We start from the raw sequence: 21,520 nt of genomic DNA on the forward strand, positions 1-21,520 counted from the left end.
CTGCCGCTTGCCTTTCCACCTGTTTTATTAAATCACTTGTGATTGCAACTAATAAAAACCCAACTGTGCAAAAAAAAAGAAGAAAAAAAGCTGCCGCAGTTTCCTCTTTTATTTCCTTAACCCTGCTCCTGACCTGGGCTATAATTAACAAGTATTATGAGAAAAAAGAAAATTGCAGGTCATTATCATGATAATTACGGGGAAATTCCTGGGAGGAGCTGCCAGATAGGTAATGTAGAGCAGGAGTCCGGGTCTGGGACAGCCTTGCTTGGTGCGAACTTTACATTTGCTCTCCTTCTCCTCCCCCTCCTCCAACTCTTCATTCGAGAGTCATTACCAACTCGCTGAGTAAACACACTTAGGAGCCCACCTCAGCACTTCAGACAGGTGTGTGTGTGGGTGTGTGTGAGCGCAACGTTTGAATGGTTGTGTTTCATCCTTTAGTAAAGGTCAGTACGTACGCCGACATGAACCATGCCAGCCCGGCCTGCCACCTCTTAGCTGGGTGTAGGAAAGTTGGACGTCGTGAATGGCGTGTGACAGCCCATACACAATGAGACAGTTGTCCTATCTCGGGCTCCGATTGTTTCGTGTTTTCTCTGGAATGATCCCCGCCAAGAAAACAGCACTTTCACATGTCACATCTCATTTCCATAAGTGCCCTGGGAAGGAGAAGAGAGACTGAAAAAAGAAAAAAGAAAAAAAAAAAACGTGTAGGGAACGAACCCGCCAGGGTCACACCTCACCAGGAGGCTCACAATGCTTCTCATTCACCCCTCCGCCGCTACCGGCCCTCGGAATGCAGCGTGGAATGCGACGCTGGACGGAATGCCGCACGGAAGCGTGTTTCGGGGGAAGGAAGCGAGGGGAGATTGGATCAACTTGGGGGAGACGTGTGGAGGAGAGACCCTGAGACCTTTCAGAGTTTAGGGTTACCGACGCTAGGAAGAGCCCTTCACAGAGCCACGAGGACGGAGGATGGATCGGGGGAAGGCCTGTGAAGTGGTTCGTCTCTGTGTTTTTACAAGGTCTTTAGCCGGGCAGGAGGTATATCAGATAGGCGGTAGCACGTTGTAAAAACACACTGAGAACCGACTCTCTGGCTAGGAGGTGCTGTGGTGGGTCTTTTTTTTTTTCTTCTTCTTCTTCTTCTTTTTCTCTCAAACACACCCACCGCACACGCCACGGGAGTTAGGACGTCGCGACGCCTCCTACGCATGCGTCCACACACACACACACACACACACACACAACCCCACCCCCCCCAAACTAGAACCATCCATTCTCCGCAGCAGAACATTCTGTCTTCCCACTTCCCTAAGCCCCCCCCGACTCATCCATCAACTGGGAGACGAATGGCTTTTAAAGCACGCCGCTCCATCGGCGCAAAACACTAACACGTGTGCGCGGCGCGTCCGCGAACCTCGCTCGCCCCTCTCTCCATCCGCGTAGTCGCCTCCTCCTCGGTTCCCCCCGTCGTCAGACGCGGACGGAAGACCCGCCCGCTTCCCGGCGACGGCGCGCCCCTCTCCCGACGCGTCCGGAGCTGGACTCGGCGCTGGCGCCCGCGGCCGGCACCTGGGGCTTCTGTTTAGTCTGGCGGAGCAACGACCGTGCAAACAAAGTCGATTGTATTTAGATTAGGGTTGGGAGGCGGGGAAAAGAAGGAGGATGTGCACCATCGTGGGACTTCACATGTGTTAGGACTCAGGGAGAGAGAGAGCGAGAGAGACAGGGTGATGAGAGCGAGAGATAAAGAGAAAGAGTGACATCAGTCCAGACATGATCCAACCCCTTCTAATAGAGTATAGGATGAAGAGACCATTCAGTCATCCTGAGTGGATTGGAAAAAACAACCGCATTTCCAAATAACTGTTTCGAGCTGTCATTCGGCTGGTTGTTCCTGGAAGAAGAGGAGATGGATGTGTTCCCGTCAGCCACACCTGGGTCGGGACCAACAGACCTCAACAACACTTTGAGTCTCCATCAACCAGCAACACCCGCCTAACTCTAACCTTCACCCTGTGTTGCATCTCGGGGAAAGCTGCAGGCGCAGACTCTGGGATGAGTTGAAGTCTGCTCGAAAAGAATCCACTCGGAGCAAATTGTCGCCTCGACCCTGTCTGTTTCCTCGACCCTGTCTGTTCCCTCGACCCCGCAATCTCCAGTTGCACCTCTCCTTCTCTGCACCTCAGTCTTGAACACTCAAAGATGGAGGGAAAGTGCCAGAACCAGGCCCAACCCTCAGCCAAGAAGAAAGCAGCGTCTGGCCCACACCCAGAGGGGAGAGCTGAGGGGTGGACTGAGGGTGGCCCAGCCCAACGCCATCGATCGGGGGAACGCGACACTGCCAACCTTCCTCTGGAGCTTAAACTTCCATGAATCAAACGGTACATTTGTCTCTGACAGGAAGTGATGTCATACGCCTCACAGGATGTGAGGACGGGTGCTGCCAGTTAGGTGATGTTGCCAGTTGGGTGACATTGACATGGCATCAACAGGTTTCTAACGCGGCGGCCATGCTGCCGTCTGGACAGAGGTGCCCACAGAGCGGTTCTCCAGAGAACTGTACCCATGATGCAAAGCGGCTAATGCGAAAACCAACCGCAGCAGTAGGGTGCTTTAACATAGCAGAGACAGACAGAGCCAGACAGAGACCGAGGGAGAGAGACAGAGACAGAGAGAGAGACATTCACCCTGTCACATTCCTGGCGGCGCGTCGTGAAGACTAATGACACCGAACAATCTGACACGTCGTGCATGGGGCGGTGCATGCTGTGAATGTGGCGCCATTGGACCTTATACCTCTGCATAATATAGACGAACATGATGCAGAATTTGTATTTTTGGGTCCTATATTATTAATATCGTTATTATGACAAAAAGTAGAGCGGACAGGGCAAGGGTTTGATTGAGGGGGAAAAGGAAGAGAGGTACGAGACAACAAAAAAACGAAAGAAACATTGATGAGGCAGATATAGGATGAATGAGAGTTATATAGAGTGAGGACGAGAGAGAGAGAGAGAGAGAGAGAGAGAGAGAGAGAGAGAGAGAGAGAGAGAGAGAGAGAGAGAGAGAGGGATAGCGCAGGGCGGAGGGCGAGCCGCAAAGCGACGGGACCATAGAGCGACGTAAAACAGCTCTGCCAGGCACGTCTGCGTCGCCGAGGTTTCCCTGCACGGCCAAACGAGGAGAGCAGAGCCCACACCCCAGTTCAGCCTGGGTACTCTCCCAGCGTCTCCCCGTCATCTCCCCGCCCTCGGGCCCCTTCAGCCTGCGGCGGCCCCGACCAGCTCCCCTCGCCCGCCTCGCCCCGCCTCTTTACCATTTAAGGGCTCAAATACCCCCCCCCCCCCCCCCCAGGAGATGCCTAAAGATGATTGGGTGTCGTGTCTGTCGCTCTCCCTCCGCTCCCGCGCCTCCACCCACTCTGCTTTCTTGGCTCCCGTTTTCTGGCAGGTCGGGTTGAGTTGTGTAACACGGGCGGTGCGTTCTGGCAATCTCCGGGTCGTTGTCTACGGCGCTCCTATTTGTCAGTCTGCAGTCAGATGCTTCATCAGACCCGTGTGTGTGTGTGCGTGTGGGGGGGAGGGTTCTAGAACACTCTAGATCGCTCGCAGACAGGAGTCGGTCCTGACGCAACTCCCCACTCCGCTCAAATTTAGCTCCTGGTAACCTTATCCAAAATAACACATTCTTTCAATAAAACACACGGCCAGGCTTACTTCTCCGAGCACCCAGCAACATGTTTATACCTCTCTCCAAACCCAATTATTTCATTGTCCCGACATCTGAGCTAATAAATCAGGGGGCTTGGGTTAAAGCCTGGGAGAGGGGAGGGGAGACGTGTGTGTGAATGTGTGTGTGTGTGGAGCGGGGGGTGGGGGGGGGGGGGGGGTACTGGGCAGTCCTGAAAGATTGAGTTTTTACGATTTTGCTCAAATACGGCATGAAGTCACGGTCTGAAAAATGATAGCAATTAATCAGCGCTACCGAATACAATACACTCGACCAATCACAATTAGGTTAATGGATGAGTCACAGGGACTAGGTCTTGCGTGCTAACTATGGTCGCCCTGAAGCCACAGCCAAAACATAAGAGAGCCTATAGCATGAGAGAGAGAGAGAGAGAGAGAGAGACAGAGGGGAGGGGTGAAATAAATTACCAGGATACTGTACAGCCCTCTTGTTATGATGTCAAGTTGTAGAATTTCAGGCTGATTGTATGAAATTGCGAGCTAAAGGGCACATCAGAATCAATTTGTAGTAGCTGTGAATGAGGACCCTACACAATCAGGGGCCCTCACGGGCAGACCTGGGGGAGAGGGCATGGGCTCACTTCCTGAACGGGCTCGCTCGCCCCGTCGCCACAGGTGAACGAGGCTGTGCAGGTGAACTGACTGGGGTTCACAGGGCGGCCATCTTGTGGAGGTTTGCCCACTGTCGTTCTCCTCTCACCGCGATTGACAGACAGACGGAGGAGTTTTGGCAGAGGGCCATGTCAGGTCACAGCGTGTGTGACACACAGTTATACAGAATGGTCGACTGTTTTCTCATTTCCCCCTGAGAATACAAGAGCCGGGTTTTCCACCTAAGGAACTTTTTTCCAAGAACTTGGGTCTAAAGTGAGTTCTGGAGATTACAAACCAGGAACCGTTGAGTTCCTGCTCCGGGGGTAGAGCTTCCTGGATCTGCAGATGGAGCCTTCTCACTGTAAACACACGTGAACATAGAGAACATACGATATCCACAGAAGGATACATGATGGTTGGACCGACAATGAAGTACAGTCCCTTTTGTACAGTAGTTATGCTGAGCATGAAATCCAATTGGATTTGCCGCATGTTAAGCGAGCTGAACATTTTTCACACAGCAAGAGATATATATATAACATTTTCAATTTTATATATACATATAAATATATATATATATACATATATATATATATCAATTTTATATATATATATATATATATTTGGTGCATATGCACGCCCACTTATTTGCCTAATCTCCTGGGGAAAGTTCTTTGGAACCTTCTAGTGACTTGAAAAATAGTTCTGTGGAGTACAAGTTCTGGGGACTTGCAGTGGAAAAGCCGCTCATTTTGTGGCATGACGTCATAGGTGAGAATCCTAAGATTAAGTGGTACAGGAGAGGTATAGTCACAGTTCGAGACAGAGAGAACTCTGGGACATGTAGGCGTTTAGGGCTTGGAGTGGTCAGCCCTGAACTGGCTCTCTCATCAGCTGAGGTTCTAACTACAGCCTCCCCCCCCCCCCCCCCCCCCGCCCCCCTCGTCCCAGTCATTCCGGGAGGACGCGAATAGCCCCGCTTCCATCAAACGTTCCGCCGTGAAGTCCTGACGACCAAAGGGAGGCCAATAATCACAGTCCGGCTGTGGAATTTACCACAGTCCTCCTCCGTGCCACAGTGAGTCATTAATTAGAGGCCCCACCACAGCAGATTAGGGCCTCTTAAGTCGCCCGGGTCCTTCAGGCGCTGACAGGGGCAGCCCGGCCGGACCGTGACACCCACAGCACAACACGGAGGTCCAGACAGCCAGGGCCCAGACGATGTCTCAGCCAGTCCCGTCCTCCACCTGCTCGTCCCCCCCCCCCTCCCCCCCGCCTCGTAGCCTCATCCCCTGGGAAACTCCACCCAAACAACATCGTCCTCATCACGCATAAATGCATGTTCCAGACTTCTCCTTCCTCCAAAACACTTTGGAAGGGCCTTTTAGACGAAGCACAAAGTCTGACATGTCATGTAAAAAAAAAAAAAAAGAAAGTGCAAGCCGGTAATTAAAGTGACCGAGGCTGGGTGTAAATCTCATTATGGTTTCCAGAACGTGACCTAACATCAACAGCCTCGTAGCGGGCGAGGAGACAGAGAACAATATGAGGAACGGGACATTCCTCAGCCAGGGCTGAAAGCCACTTATTACACTGACCAGCCGGTGGAACATGGAAGAGGCTGGAACCCAAAATGACATAGGTGTGTTCCCCGGTTCCCTGGGGCGCGGTGGGAGGAGGGCGGGCGCCGGCCCCTGGCCAAAATGGAGGAGTGGGAAAACCCTTGTTGTGAAAATAGACCAGAGGGCCAGGAGGCCGCTGGGCGAGATGAAGGAGGGGCGGGGCCACAGCACACAACAAAGAGGAGGAAGCCTGATGACAGGGTCCTGTGTCATCAGTGGAGGGGCGGGAGGGGGGAGGGAGCTGGGGTGGGAAAGACCTCGACAAACCGGACCCTGAGGTTGCAGAGGGAGGGAGGGAGGGCTGAGAAAGACAGAGGGAGGGAGAGAGAGACACACAAAGATGGATGGAGATGAAGGAAGAGAGTATGATGACTGCAGACCGGACCGAGGTGAAGAGAGGTACTTGTAGGATGCAGAGAGAGAGAGAGAGAGAGAGAGAGAGAGAGAGAGAGAGAGAGAGAGAGAGAGAGAGAGAGAGAGAGAGAGAGAGAGAGAGAGAGAGAGGAGAGAGAAGCAGACCACTTGTCAGGGCTTGGACTCCAGCAGGAATGTGTGTGGTATGTCAGACAGCAGGAAGGAAGACCGCCCAGGAAATAGGGGAAGAGGTTGGAAAAGGAAACCAGGCCAAGATGCTGCCACCGCTAGCTGGGGTTGTTGTTGATGAAGAAGATGTTGTTGTTGTTGTTGTTGTTGTTGTTGTTGATTTGGCCATCCTACAGTGCCATGACTGGAAGTAACCTGTGACAAGCAACCACCCTGGTGATGCTAGAGGCGGTGGTGGATCAGGTGCCGCCTCTGACAAGGGAAGCTCATCCGTGTGTGTTTGTGCTTGCTTTCGAGTGTCTGTTCGTGTGTGTGTGTGTGCAGGGGTGTGTACTGTGTGTGCTTTTGTGTGCGAGGTTGTGTGTTTGTGTGTGTGTGTGGTTCTGTATGTGTGTGTGTCTGTGTTGGACTGACCAGCGGTTCCTTGTTCTTGACCAGCCGGATGATCTTGACCGAGTCTTCGTCATCGTCGATGTCGTCGGGCAGGGGCGGCAAATCAGGGTCATAATGCTTCTGGGCTACCGTGTCATGGACAGACAGAAGGCTCTGGAAGGAGGGAGGGAGGGATGACAGAGAAGTAGAGGGGTTATCGATCCCAATGAAATGCCTTGACTTCAACGAGGTGACACTGATTACCTGTGCTAATCAATGACATACATCCAGCTATTACAGGGTCCGAGAGCCCATTCCAGGACTTTCTAGTGAGCAGAGAGAAAAGGCAGACAGGCCAACTGGGAGGATGGTTATGAATGGGCCTGCCTGCTAAAGTACATGCTGATGGATACGACTGAGTTGGGGCCCAGTTATTTTAGCTTCATGTGTTAATTGCCATTAGGCCTGGAGGCAGAGATCATACATCTCGCTGATTAAAGGGCTCGGGGGGGGGGGGTGGTGCCGGGGCTTTCGGACGAGCGATCTCCCGTCCCCGCGGCGACGGTGTCCGACGGCGATGGTTTTTGCACTGGGTTCGCCGGTGTCCCGCGGGACAGGGAGGGCGGGGCGGAGGGGCGAGGTAATGAAATTCTCAGCCGCCTCAGATATTTCACACGTTTCTCGCTGGCAGACACGCAAAAAAGACGAGAATGATGGCATTCAGGAGGTCATTTTTCAGGACGTTTAAAGACTCGACTTGCTGCTGGACAACTGCCCAGTTTTCCATGAAAAAAACTAGAGAATCATCTTCCAATCAAGTGCCAAATAGAGAGGGACAGAGAGCGAGAGAGGACGAAAGAGAGAGAGAAAGGTAGAGGGACATGGGAGAGAAGAAGCGTGTGAGAAAGATAGACAGTGAGAGAGAGAATGAGGGAGAATAACAGAGAGAGAGATCATAGAGAGAGAGAGAGAGAGAGAGAGAGAGAGAGAGAGAAAGAGAGAGAGAGGGGGAAAGAGAGAGAGGGGGGGAAAGAGAGAGGGGGGAAGAGAGAGAGAGGGGGGGAAAGAGAGAGAGAAGGGGGGGAAAGAGAGAGGGGGGGAAGAGAGAGAGAGAGACGGAGAGAGAGAGAGACAGAGAGAGAGAGAGAGAGACGGGGGGGGGGGGTTCGACGAAGAGCCGTATGTTTTATGAGATGGGAGCTTCACTGCACTACAGCATTCAAGATGTTTCTAACAGAGAGCAGATGGGGGTTGGGGGGGGGGGGTGAGGAGAAGTGCTGCTCTTTGGCCCAACACCTCAGGGAGAGAGTCTGAGCAGACAACACAAAACGCTCCTCTCCTCCACCCTCTCCCCTTCCACTCCTTCGCAAACCGGTCTCCGTACAAACCTCAATGTGACACCGCATGTTTATGGCGGCTTAGGTGTTGTCTTGTTCGTGTCGTTATCCGTGAAAGATGTGCTTTTGGTCTGAGGACTCGGAGAAACCTGAGCTGAACAGCCATGTTGTCTCTGAACAGGAAGCAGCGGATGATTCACTCACTCACACTGTCTGCCGGGGGGTGGTAGAACGGATGAAGGCTGTGGACCGGGAAGGTCTCAAGACTCTCGAGGTCCTCAAGTCCTACACTTCACGCGCGGCCGCGCGTGTGCGCGCACGCGCACAGGCGCTATAATAGACTCATTCTACTCGCCAGTGAATCAAAAATAGTGTTCACCCGACCATGCATCATTCACAAGCGAATAAAATATTACAGAACAAATATTTTCAGAGGAACTCTCTCCATTTGCGGCCACATCTCCATTTTCCCCCTCCTTTCTTCTCCTCTCCTCTGCTCTCTCTTTATTTCGAGGGAGGAGAAAACGGTTTTAATGTGGCGTTGTATCGTGTTCCCAGAGTTTCCAAAAACAGCCCTGATGAAAGCCGCCCTGTGTCTAGGTCAAAGTTCGTCCGCTTAGGACAGGAACACACACGCAGTGTCGTCGCCCCCCCCCGCGGTGACGGCTGTCTATCACTCACACCACCTGACCCCGGTCCTGAACAACACGTCGGCCTCATCTCCTCTGCCAATCACACGGTCTCGCTCGACGAGGAAGTGCCCCGGGCATGCCTGGGGCCGGAGTCGGCAAGGCGTAACACTGGAAGACTTCCTTCCAACAACCTCCCGTCACCTCACCCAGGACTCCTAATAGGCCATCCCCCCTCCAAAACTAACCCCCCTCCTCCTCCAGGCCCTCAACCCTCCACCGGTAACATCCTACCACCCCCCCCCCCCCCCCCCCCCCCTGAGTTCCTACCCTCCTACCACCCACCCCCAGCCCCCCCACCAACCACCAACAACCTCTCCCCCAGTGACCATCCATGGGCCCCGGCCTCAGAGCCCTATCCATCAGGCCCCCCCCCCACACCCTGACCTCCCAGTGTCCTCTCATCCTCGCTGGGCTGCCGGCCGCTTCCCCAGGCCTCACACTCATCCCGTCACCCTGCCCCAGCCCCCCTAACAGCTCGTAACACACCCGCCGGTAATGCCTTGTAAAAACTCCGGATCACAACCACTGCAAAGTAGCAATAACAGCACCATGCTAATAGGTAGCACATGGCTGGAGGCCCAGGTTGGTGACCGCTGACACACCCACACACACACACACACACACACACAGGCACAAAAACACACGTATGTGAGAATTCCTCTGGGTCAGTCAACGAGTCAACAGGCCCTGCTATGTCTCAGTGGCAGTGGTTTAGCCTCCTAATTGAATCTAGAGCTGATATCCTTGTTGGACATGAACCCTACAGCTGAGGCTGGGGTTTTAAAGTTAGGGGCCAAGGTTGGGGCAAGGGCTGGAAGCTGGGGCCAGGTTTGGGGCAGGGGCTGGCGGCTGCGGCTAGGGTTGGGGCAGGGGATGGAGGCTGGTGCCAGGGCTGGAGCCAGGGTTGGGGCAGGGGCTGGAGGCTGGGGCCAGGGTTGAGGCAGGGAGTGGAGGCTGGGGCCAGGGCAGGGGCAGGGGCTGGAGGCTGGGGCCAGGGTTGGGGCAGGGGCTGGAGGCTGGGGCCAGGGTTGGGGCAGGGGGTGGAGGCTGGGGCCAGGGCTGGGGCAGGAGGTCGGGGCCAGTGTTGAGGCAGGGAGTGGAGGCTGGGGCCGGGGCAGGGAGTGAGAACACCCGGGTTTCAGAGCCCGTCTTCTATAGTGTGTTTGTGCTCATTAGGCATAATAGGGACACTAGAATAACAGATCATTGAGCTAGTCCAAATAAACCTTCTGCTACATTCCTGGCTGTGGTCTCTCATTAGCCCCGAGCCTGTCACTCCCTCAGTCATTAGTCAACCTGGAGCACTGCTGGGGTTAGGGCCGCTACTGAGGCTGAGGGTGGAGCTGGGGCTAAGGCTTGGGGTTGGGGCTGGGGCTTGGGCTGGGGTTGGGGCTGGGGTTGGACCTGGGGCTGGCCTGGGCAGGCAATGCGGTCTGCAAAACACCTGGACCCTTCCGCCAAGCCTCGCCCCTGCAGAACACCCATCCCCACAGAAACAGACGACCATCTTAATGGCCACTTTTATCACTGTCAATATTAGTCTCTGTGAGAAGGCTAATACGGACGACCGTTGTTTTCTCATGTGCAAATCATAAAAGGAGTGAGGACAGAGCGAAGGAGGGGAGGAAAGAAAGAGCGGAGGGAGCGAGCGCTGCTTTAAGAGGCTGATTTATGTCCCGCCCCAGGAATGGATCATTTCAGCCATAATTGAGAGTGATACAGTTACTATCGCACAGAGAGGCCATTGAAAGGCAGCCATCTGCTTGTGTTTTACACTAGGGTCTGGGATTTACATGGAGGCTGGTATCAGGTACCCTGGTCCAGGACAACGTCAGGAGAGAGAGACACAGAGAGAGAGAGAGAGAGAGAGAGAGAGAGAGAGAGAGAGAGAGTGAGAGAGAGAGAGAGAGAGAGAGAGAGAGAGAGAGAGAGGGGGGGGAAGGAAAGAGGGATGGAGAGAGAGAGAGATAAGGAAAGAGGGATGGAGAGAGAGAGAGAGAGAGAGAGAGAGAGAGAGAGAAAGAGGGAAGGAAGGAGAGAGGGATGGAGAGACAGAGACAGAGAGACAGACAGAGAGAAAGAGAGAGACCAGCAGCCAGCGGTGTGGGTGTTGTTCCCCGGCCAGCTCCAGACCTCGGTGTTCCAGTCTAAACGCTCCCCCCGCCAAGGAGCGGGCTCGATGTTCCGTGACCGAGGGCTTCTGATCGGGGGGCGGTGTGACGGCAGAACCCTCGGCTTCAACCGGGGGGGAACGGTAAAATGCTCAGACGAGTCGTGTGGAGGTCCCAGACCATGAGAACATGAGCCCAGACTACGCGGTCAGAAGAACCCGGCAAGGGGGACAGAATAGAGAGGGTCTTGTGTGTGTGTGCGTGGTTGTGCTTGTGTGTATGTCGTCACCTCACGGTACAAAATCGCGGCCCTCAGTGGCCTCTACTCCGCAAGTCTGGCGAAAGAGGAAGAGGACTTGACGATGCAGATGTGTGTGTGTGTGTGTGTGTGTGTGTTTAATGGTTGGACCACACTCCCATCTACCTCCCCTTTTGCTGTCTGTCTGTCGTTACATCTGACTGATGTGTTTCGCAAGAGCTCCCATGTGATGGATTTACCATCATCACCACCGCCGAAACCCTCCTTCCCTCCAGACACACACACACACACACACACACAATGGCAGCCAGTCAGTTGTGTGCCAGGGTGCGTCCTTCACAGTTGATGGGTACAGTGTGAATATGCAGTGATCAGAAAGGACAGTGGTATGATGGATTATCCTCTCTTTATGTGTGTGTGTGTGTGTGTGTGTTGTGTGTGTGTGTGTGTCGTACCTTGACATGAGGCTTGGCCAGCAGCTTCAGCAGCTCTCTGGTCTCTCCACTGACCACCTTCCCCTGCAGCTCCTCCGACAGCTGAAGAAGAAAGGAGAGAGAGAGAGAGAGAGAGAGAGAGAGAGAGAGAGAGAGAGAGAGAGAGAGAGAGAGAGAGAGAGAGAGAGAGAGAGAGAGAGAGAGAGAGAGAGAGAGACAACAGAAGAGGAGGAGATGCATTAACAGGTACAGATAGACTTACCAATGCCTTATAAAGAACCACCACTAGACAGGACGAGCTGCGCATGACGTGGGCTGTATCAACTCCCGTCCAGCCAGTAAAAACAGTGGCCAGCAGGAAGACCAATCAGACGATGGATGAGGACCATGATGGTCCATACAGTACAAGACCCAGACCCAGACTCAAGGCCCAATAACCAGCTTTTGGCTTACCAACACCTCAACCCAGCCCAAAACGTCAAGAACCAGACCCCCTTAACTAACACCCCAGACAGACACCTGACCCCAGAAACAGACCCGAGCAGCAGGCCTGTCTGGGGGAGGAGGAAGAGGGGAGGGTCCCTATGGCCTACCCCAGAACAGGTTCATCTCCCTGGGATAGGGAGGCTTTGATTTATGGGTGCCTGGGTGGAGGAGGCTGTCTCTCTCTCTCTCTCCTGGGGCTGGAGAAGAGAGGAGTGGCAGTGGGCGTCCAGACAAAGGGCCTCTTGTGCTGGACCCGGACAAGGGTCGGAGTGGCCGTGTCTGGTCGACGGGCACGGGTGAAAAACGGCAGGGGATCAAAGAATCCTGGGGCTTGCCGGGCAGGAGCGGAGTGTGTGCGGGTTGGAGCAGGGGGTGACTGTGGGGCACGCTCGCACACACACACACACACACTTGTGGGGCAGAGTGTAAAGGTTGATCTGTGAGTACAGTGTACTGGATGACTGTTTGTTTTTGGGGGGGGGGACAATATTCTGGAGGTTTCCACACGGCCACACCGAACGTGATGGTCACAGACAATAACAAGCGTCGGAAAAAGTGTCCGCTCGTTTGACTAATCACCCCGAGGGAGTAGGAGAGAAGGGAGGAACGAGGGGAGGAGGTGGTGAGGGAAGGGGGGGGGGGGGGAGGAAAGGTGAGGTAAGAAGGAACAGGGTGGGGGGGGTAAGGTAAAGGTAGGGGGCATTCCGACTCCATGACGGCTGCGCGTGCCGTGTGCCGAGGCAGGGCTGTTTTCCACCGCTGCCACCCCCCCAAACCCCCCCAACCCACCCCCCACCCCCAGGGAGGCACGATGGGCTGACTGATCGTCGGAGTGGCCCCTGAGTCACCCTCCACACACCACTCCATCACCCCGGAGAGCCCAATGCCCCCAGATAGCTCCCCAGCAGGGCCCGCCGGAGGGACCGAGGGAGGGAGGGGAAGGGACGGGAGGGAGGGAAAGGTCGAAAGGTTCGACACGGAGAGAGCCGACTCCACATCTGTAAAACGTAGGGACACAGAGGCGAGGGGCGAGATAGCTGGTGAGAGATTGCGTGTGGGCGGGTTGGGGCAGAGATAGAGTTCGAGGGGGGAAGATGTATGAGGTAAGTCAGAAGTGTGTGTGTGTGTGTGTGGGGGGGGGGGGGGGGATGTCGGGGTCAGGGTCTTTAGTGAGCACCTTGCTCCGTGTATTCATCATCTGCTTGCCAAGCTGTTAACAGCTGGAGAGATAACCCTAAATTTCCAGCTCCTTTTATTGTCTTATTAAGAGGCTGGGGATCGTAACTCACTTGGGAGGAAGGACGAGGCATGTTTGACAACACTCTCTGCGCACACACACACACACCACGTGGACGCCGTAGAATCAAACTTTCCGTCCCCCACCACTCTCCCTCTGTCTGGGGGGGGGGGGGGGGGGGGGGAGGAGGGGGCAAAGATGATGGTCTACTCTACCATACTTTATTCAACTCTACCATACCCTACGCTGCACTGAAGCATATTTAATTTGTAACACTCGGGTCCAAACTGCTGTGTTTACACACACGGGGGCTCATGGGAAACAGTGAGTTTACTGGTCGTTCTGCTAGCCAGGGCCCTGAAGACCTGCCATGTAAGTCCAAACATTTCAAATTAAAAACCTGCGTGTGTGAAAATGAGAAAGAGTAACAAATGCCGTTTCAATTAAAGTAGGCTGTTTTACCACTCAGTATGACGCCAGGGGATAAAATAAATATATAAAATCGAACTGTCTGTACCTGAGTATACATGGGCAATCGGCGGTGACATCACATTGTCCTGATTAAAGTAACAGCAAGTGGATTTCTGGTGGATCTCTCTGCGCATCAAGTGCCACCTGTTGAGATTCTCTGAAGGGAATCCTTGACAGTATGCTCGGGGCTGTGCAGAGGTGCTCTCTAGGTCCACCTGGTGGACAGGCTAGGGAACAGGCGCAAGCAGTCACCTCACCTCAGTTGGGAGAGTTTAAAGGAGAGATGAGGTGAAAGTGAAGAAAGGAGGGGAGGGGAGGAGAGAGCATGGGTATGGCCGTCGCTGTCACCTGCTGAGCATTCTCTAGACGGCACCCCAGACAAGACTTGGGTTCAACTGTCATTTTATGTTAGCCGATAAATTAAGCCTTCATTACCGAAATTCGACCCTCAAATTAATTTCTGGGAGACATCCTCCAGTGCCCCAGAACTCGACTTGACTCGACTTCCAAGGCTTTCATTTAGAGCGGCGGCGTGCGGTGAAAAACGATCCTTCTTAAAAACACACACGAGCGCTCGTAGTCGTTTTGGTAGCCGGCGACTAGGGATCTGTGTCACTTTGGGCGGCTTTGACAAAGCATCTCTGCGTTCTCTCCTGATACCTGATAATCCCTGTGAGAGGTTTCAGAAAGCATTTACGAGGAAGCATAAATTTAATGACTGTAATTTGAAAAAAAAAATGCAGAGGGGGAGGGGGCACTGGTAGGCTGGTCCTGTGAAGAAATACAAAATGGCTGCTTGCCATCGCCAGTCTAGGGGGATAGGGTAAACCCAAGAAACAAGACAGCTCTTTTTGGTTCTCCTGCGGCCGGAAAAAGAGTGAAAGAGAGAAAGACAGAGAGACAGAGAGCAAGAGACAGAGACGGAGATAACGAGAGAGACAGGGAGACAGAGAGACAGAGAAGAGAGAGGGACATAGAGAGGGAAAGAGAGAGAGGGAAGGAGAGAGGGAGAGAGTGAGTGTTGGAGAGAGAGAGCAAGAGAGAAAGAGAGAGAGCAAGAGCAAGAGCAAAAGCAAGATAGAGAGAGCGAGAGAGAGAGAGAGAGAGAGAGAGAGAGAGAGAGAGATAAAGAGAGAGAGAGAGAGAGAGAGAGAGAGAGAGAGAGAGAGAGAGAGAGAGAGAGAGAGAGAGAGAGAGAGAGAGAGAGAGAGAGAGAGAGAGAGAGAGCAGGGCTCCTGTCTCCCAACGCGGTCGTTCTTGTCCCGTGGAGTCCCAGAGGGTCGGTCCCAGTGTGGCTCTGGGCCCGCTGACCTGCCATGTGTCTGCTTCCCCCAGCCTCTCTGTGGGTCTCAACCCCAACAGAACCAGAACACGACACACCAGCTCCCTCTGCTAAAGAAACACAGCAGCCAGCCAACCCATAAAAACGACCACAGGACTTCATCTCTCCTTTTTCTCTTCCACTCTCGCCCTCTTTCCCTCTCTCCTCTAATTAGGATGATGTATGGCTGGGTGCTCTCTGAAAAGGGAGGAATACTCTAAGGCTCTTTGATTACAATAAACAGAGCAGGGGGATTTAAACCCAAACCACACGTCATTAAACCATGGGCTTTCCTCCGCTTACCAAAGCTAGGCCAGCCCCTGGGTTTATACAGGTGTGTGTGTGTGTATGTGTGTGTGTGTGTGTGTATGTACGTCTGTCGTACTGTTAGGTCCATTAATGGCCAAGAGGGACAATGACCAACATCCTGTCACAAAGACATTCGGTTTCAAACGAGAGAGACAATGCTTCTCATTGGCTGCTGATGAGATCTGCAGGCTTCCATTGGCAGGGTGGAGAGGAAAGAGCCTATCGCAGAAGGCCATGTTGATGTTCTGTTATTGTCATGGCAATGTGGAGAGGCGCTGGCACTTTTTGCGGGGGTGGGGGGCGGGACGGGTTTGTAAGAGGTGGGGGCCGCGTGCCGCTGGTTACGGTCGACATGGCGACCCCCGCCCCTCCACCCCTCCGCTCCACAACCTCCCCTCGAGGTCCTTTATACACGTCACACGACTCATTTCTCCCATTTCATCTGCTGTTTCTCCGCTCCTGTCATCCGCGCCGACACACTCATCCATCTTTGCCCTCTCTCGTTCCCCCTCTCTTTTGCCCTCACCAAAGATGATCGGTCGCTCCCTCGGGCCAGAACGGATGGTTCTGTTCCGTAGCGGCTAGACGTTCGGCGCGTGTGTGCATGTGTGTGTGTGCATGTTTGTGTGTGTACGTGTGTGTGTGGAGGGTGGAGGAGGTAAGGATCTGAGGGGTTTGTTATTGGAACAGGCGCGTCGCCTCCTTCCTGGAGGGAGAGCTAGTCTGGTAGCTACACAGGGGCAGGGTCAGAGGTCAGGGGGGAGGAGGTAGAACAACAGTGAAACCTCATCCGACTCCCACAAGGGGTCAGGGGCCCGGGGGGGGGAGGTGAGGAGGGGAGTGAGGACCGAGGGGAGGGTGAGATGAGGGTGGGGATGGGCTTCGGGGGCGAGGTGGGGAGGCGGCGCAATGGAGGTGAGGCGGGAGGGGTGGGGAGGGGGGGCGCTGGAGGTGAGGCAGGAGGGGTGGGGAGGGCTGGAGGTGAGGCGGGAGGGTGAAGGAGGTGGGTGGGGGGGTCACTTACGTCTCGGGCCAGGCTCCCGGCGCTGTCCAGGACGGGGGCGGGGCTGAGCTCCTCGTAGTGCTGCAGCCTCTCGTGGATCTGAAAGGATGGACGGTCGGAGAGACGGAGGTCAGGCTGGGGACGAGAGCTCCGCACACACACACACACACTCGTACACACACACACACACACACACACAAGCAAACGCACACACACAGACCCATCGAATGCGAGCGGAGAGACCCCGCGAAAAGCAGCAAAGCTCTGGAGCAGACCAAACATGAGCCTTCTTGGGAGACGTCGGCGACACCTTCAGAGACCCGTCTGAACACAGCACAAACACTGCCTGTGTGCTTCAGCTCCTCCTGCCCTCGTCCACCTCACCGGCAGTATCGGATAATGCTCTGGTGACCGGGTGAGGATTACAAACCATTTCAACAGCTCCACCAAATACTTCCTTATTGACATCAAGTGTGCAACTCCAGAACACTGGAGAGGACAGTGTTGCCCTCGAGGGGAAGGAACCAAGATGGAAAATAACATTTGTGCGCGCGCCCGCGCACACACGCACGCACATACGCACACACACGCAGACCGACGTATCACACGAAAGAGTGTCGTCAACAGCGGGAGGGGATTTGATTTTACAAACACACACATACACACACACATACACGCACACACAGAGGCATACGTCGCACATGATTTAGGAGGTGCTGCCGAAGAATGTGTTGACATCACAGAGGATGTTGTCAAGCCTGAAGGCTGAGCAGACAGGGACAACCATCATCCCTACATCCCCCCCCCCCCCCCCCCCAGTTCCATGTGTGTCTGCACCCCAGCCCAGAAATCAGGAGCCGGGCCAGGCCTCTGACTGACAGCTGGGCTGGTGGCCTGGATCATTCCTGGATGCTCCCAGCTAGCATTCCATCATGAGGCTGGGAGAGAAAGCTCTCTGGCTGGGGTGACAGTGACAGAGCAGCCCCTGGTTTACAGCTGGGAGCTTGGAGCATGATGGGCCTGTGCTAGACACACACACACACACACACACAAGACTCCCTCACTGCAGAGATGGAGTGGTGACAAACCACAAGAAGAGTATCATTGCCGACGAGAAGGAGTGGAAGAAAATCGTTTTGGACACGTTGTTAACGACGACAGCTGCCTTGTAATTAAAACGTTGGTTGTTCCCTCCGATCACTTGTGTCTGTGTGCCGAAAGCGTGTTTCCCCCGGACAATCTCTGAGGCCGAGGGAGAGAGTTGAGTCCAGCTGTATTCTGACTCAGACGCGTGGAGGTGAACATGAGCGTCCACATCCTGGACACCAGCTAGGGCAACGAGCTTGACAGCTTACATGTGAACTCTTTGAGGCAAAAGAACACCCTTGGGGTCAGAGCTTTTGTATGAACATATGTGTGTACAGTAGCCAAAACGATGATTTTTGGGGAGGTGGCTTCTTGGGCTGCAACAGTGCGGTAGAAGAGAAGTCAGTCGGGGTGTGTCTGTTGCCGTCGTAACTCCTGCTGGTACAGCAGCGTGGATAGGACTAGGCCAAGAGCTCTGTGGTAAATCACTCTGTCACTCTCGCTGTTAGAACTAGAGGAGGCTAGCTTCAGGGTCACACTGGAGTCTGGTGGAGTTGGGCAGAGAGAGAGAGAGGGAGAGTGAGAGAGAGAGAGAGAGAGGGAGAGAGTGAATGAGAAGGAGAGGGACAGAGAAAGGGTCAGAGAGAAAGAGAGAGAGAGAGAGAGAGAGAGAGAGAGAGAGAGAGAGAGAGAGAGGCAGAGAGGAGAGCCCTGAAGGTTCAAATCCCCGTGCTAAGTCGACATTACTCGGTCGTAAAACACAGTGCATTAGACATGTCGCTGTGGTAATCTGGGTAAGGCTGGGGAGACAGACAGACTGCTCGAGGCTGAGAGAGCTGGGAGGCCGAGAGCATGAGAGGCTGGGAGACCAGGAAGATAAGAGGCTGCATGAGAGACAGGGAGGATAAGAGGCCGGGGGAATGAAAGGCTGGGAGAATGAGAGGCTGGGAGGCAGGGCAGTTGTGAGGCTGGGCTCATCCTGTCTTCTCACCCCCTCAGCCCATAAAAGGACAGTGAGGCAGCTACAGTGACTTCATCTGTCCAGTGCATCTCTCGCTCCCAAAATAATTTAATAACACGGGGGAAGGATGACACAGTCTTGTGTTCTTGCATACCAGAGTGGAAAGGACATCTGCTTAGGTAGTTGGACTGATTCTCCCTTTCTCTCTTTCTCTCTGGCTCCCTCCCCCCTCCCCCTCTCTCTCTCTCTCTCTCTCTCTCTCTCTCTCTCTGTCTCTCTCTCTCTCTTTGCTTAGTTACAGTGGAATTTTGTCCCTCTCGCCAACACAAGATTGAAATGCTTTTATTTACAACGTCAGGACCGGGTCCAGTGGCCTGTCGGTGAGTGCAGGAATGTGTTCCCCCCCCCCCCCCCCCCCCCCACCCCCCCACCGGCCCGCCTCACGTATTTAAAAGCGATCACTGCGCTTTTTTTGTTGTCGCATTTTGCGCAACGCATTCTTCCTTCCCGTAGTAGCGCAGGTCGAGGGGGCCGTGCGGATGAGGTGTCGGCGAGACACTGTGGGGCACTGTGTAACATCCCTGGGAGGGAGGGGGGGCTGGGGGGGTGGGGTGGGGTGGGGGGGGGGGGCAGGACAGGACACACTGTCAAATCAAAGAGGGGGATTCTACAGCCCGGAGGATGAGAAACACAGCACTTCCTCCTTCAAAAGAGCGGAGGAGCCGCTGACCCGAGAGAGAGGGAGAAAGAGAGAGGGAGAGAGAGAGAGACACGGAGAGAGAGACACGGAGAGTCCCCGAAGTGCTGAGACTGGCTCAGGGATGAATGAATGTGTACCTTCTTGGACACTGTCGAAAACATGGTACAATGAGCCTCTCTGTGTTCCCGGACCCGGACCAGGCGGTGTTCACTTCCTTAAATACCCAACAGGCTCTGAACACACACACAGGGCCAGACCAGCAGGGCAGGCCGGGGCCAAACATAAACACGGATGAGAAGATGGAGCATGGATTGGAGCTCATGTTCTTGTTTGGAATGGGGAGGGCCTTTCCTCAGGGAATGACGAGTCCCTTAAAATAAGTCATCCATCGTCCTCCTCTTTGGTTCATAGCCTGAACCCATTGCCCAAGGTCACCTCTGTGGCAACAAGGTCAAAAGGTCATTCCTGTATGTCTGATGGCGCTGATAGGCTGTGGTTGGCTTAAAGCAAAGGGTAGAACGACCTAGAGGAGGGGACCAGGAGAGAGATGGAGAGAGGCGGTGTAGAGAGAGAGAGAGAGAGAGAGAGAGAGAGAGAGAGAGAGAGAGAGAGAGAGAGAGAGAGAGAGAGAGAGAGAGAGAGAGAGAGAGAGAGAGAGAGAGAGAGAGAAAGAGGGGTCTGGGGAGTGTGAAGGCCGGATCGTGTTTCGACCTCTTGGAGGCCGGCGAGGCGGCGGTGGAGGTCGGCTCCTGGATAGCGTCGCCCCAGAAACGCTCAGCGTGACCCGCCCTCCCTCTCCTGTTTCCACCGGAACGTTCCCTGTATCGGGTCTCCCTCGTTCACAGGGTCCCATCCCTCCAGCTGGTCCCGAGCACCTCATCAGAGGAAGGGGGAGGAGGGGGGGGGGGGGGCAGGAGAGTAGACGGAGGTAGAGACAGGCCGGGAGGCAGACAGACGTGGAGGGTTGAAGTTGAAATCCCTGTCAGTTGATGTTTACCCAGACTCCTCTGTCAGGGGCCTTCTCTCTCTCTCTCTCTCTCTCTCTCTCTCTCTCTCTCTCTCTCACACACACACCAGGTCAGCTTGCAGGAGAGCACACATGCAGCCAGGCAGGGAGGGATTATGGAGACCTGAACTGCATGGAACACCTCCAGCCAACATCTGGGGGAGACAGCCCAATCCCAGTGCCGGTGCTATCGTCGGACCCTGGGTTCCATTGGCTGGAGATCAGCCTGGGTGAGATGGGTGATCTATCAACACCCCGCCTGATCCTGGAGCCTAGCCCAAATCAGTTGTGTCCCATAACACACTACTGGTGCAGGCCTGGGCCTTTCCCCCGAGGGAGGAGGGCGGGCACTGGGAGGCCTCGGCAGCGCCTCGTCTGGTCCGGCCAGGCGGAGAGAGAGGGAACGGGGGGAACGGACCGGAGGAGGGCTGGCGCCTCGGAGCTGGATCCACGAGGAACACGCTCCTCACTCGTATGCCGTGGAAAAGGTCTGGAGAATGTGACAGCTTATTAAGGCCGGGGAGCGTGTGGAGGGAGGGAGAGGGAGGAGGACGAGGGAGGGAGAGAGAAGAGGGAGAGAGAGAGAGAGGGATAGAGAGAGAGAGAGGGATAGAGAGAGAGAGGGAGAGAGAGAGAGAGAGAGAGAGAGAGAGAGAGAGAGAGAGAGAGAGAGAGAGAGAGAGAGAGAGAGAGAGAGAGGAAGCCGGCCAGAAAGCCGTGACAGCCGTATCATTAAGGATTTTCATATGGACCTCCAGGAGCAAGAGGAGAAGGGCGCCCTGCTCTCCTCCTGGGGAGACCCTGTTTACTCTCCAGACAGACACAGCGCACAGCTGACCATGAGCCTGGGGAAGGGGCGCACACATACGCACGCCCTGACTTGCATAAACATGAGTGTCACACACAAACACAGCCAGCCAACACCACCACTGGATAGCTTCTCCTTGCATGTAAATAGCTCATTTCCCATTTCATGACAGGAAAAAAAAACACGACAAACTTTACTGCACAGGTGGCATGCATTAAACACGCTCATTCTATTGATTTATTGGGCTTATTGGGCCTGCAAACAATACAGGAAGGCAAAATGTCGCCACATTCAGTCTAAAATGATGACGTTGGTCTCGGCTGACTAGGCCAAAACATTTACCATCAGGCCAAGAGTATAAGAGTACTACTGGTAACAAACTTGGTCTGGGCTATTGAAGCTTACGTCCT

The 21,520-nt window shown here is 54.4% G+C and overlaps 1 protein-coding gene across 1 annotated transcript in view; it reads right to left on the minus strand.

The window, feature by feature from the left end:
- Positions 1–21,520, minus strand: part of mpp7a (MAGUK p55 scaffold protein 7a) — a 114,672-nt gene that overhangs the window by 49,956 nt on the left and 43,196 nt on the right. The window contains exons 5-7 of the mRNA XM_084702535.1: positions 16,571–16,648; positions 11,744–11,824; positions 6,932–7,063 (exon numbers count right to left, since the gene is read on the minus strand). Coding sequence (XP_084558661.1) covers positions 6,932–7,063; positions 11,744–11,824; positions 16,571–16,648 — 291 coding nt within the window. The remainder of the gene's footprint in view (positions 1–6,931; positions 7,064–11,743; positions 11,825–16,570; positions 16,649–21,520) is intronic.

This window comes from Hypomesus nipponensis, chromosome 8, assembly GCF_054491055.1.
Source record: "Hypomesus nipponensis isolate SF chromosome 8, ASM5449105v1, whole genome shotgun sequence".
NCBI lineage: Eukaryota > Metazoa > Chordata > Actinopteri > Osmeriformes > Osmeridae > Hypomesus > Hypomesus nipponensis.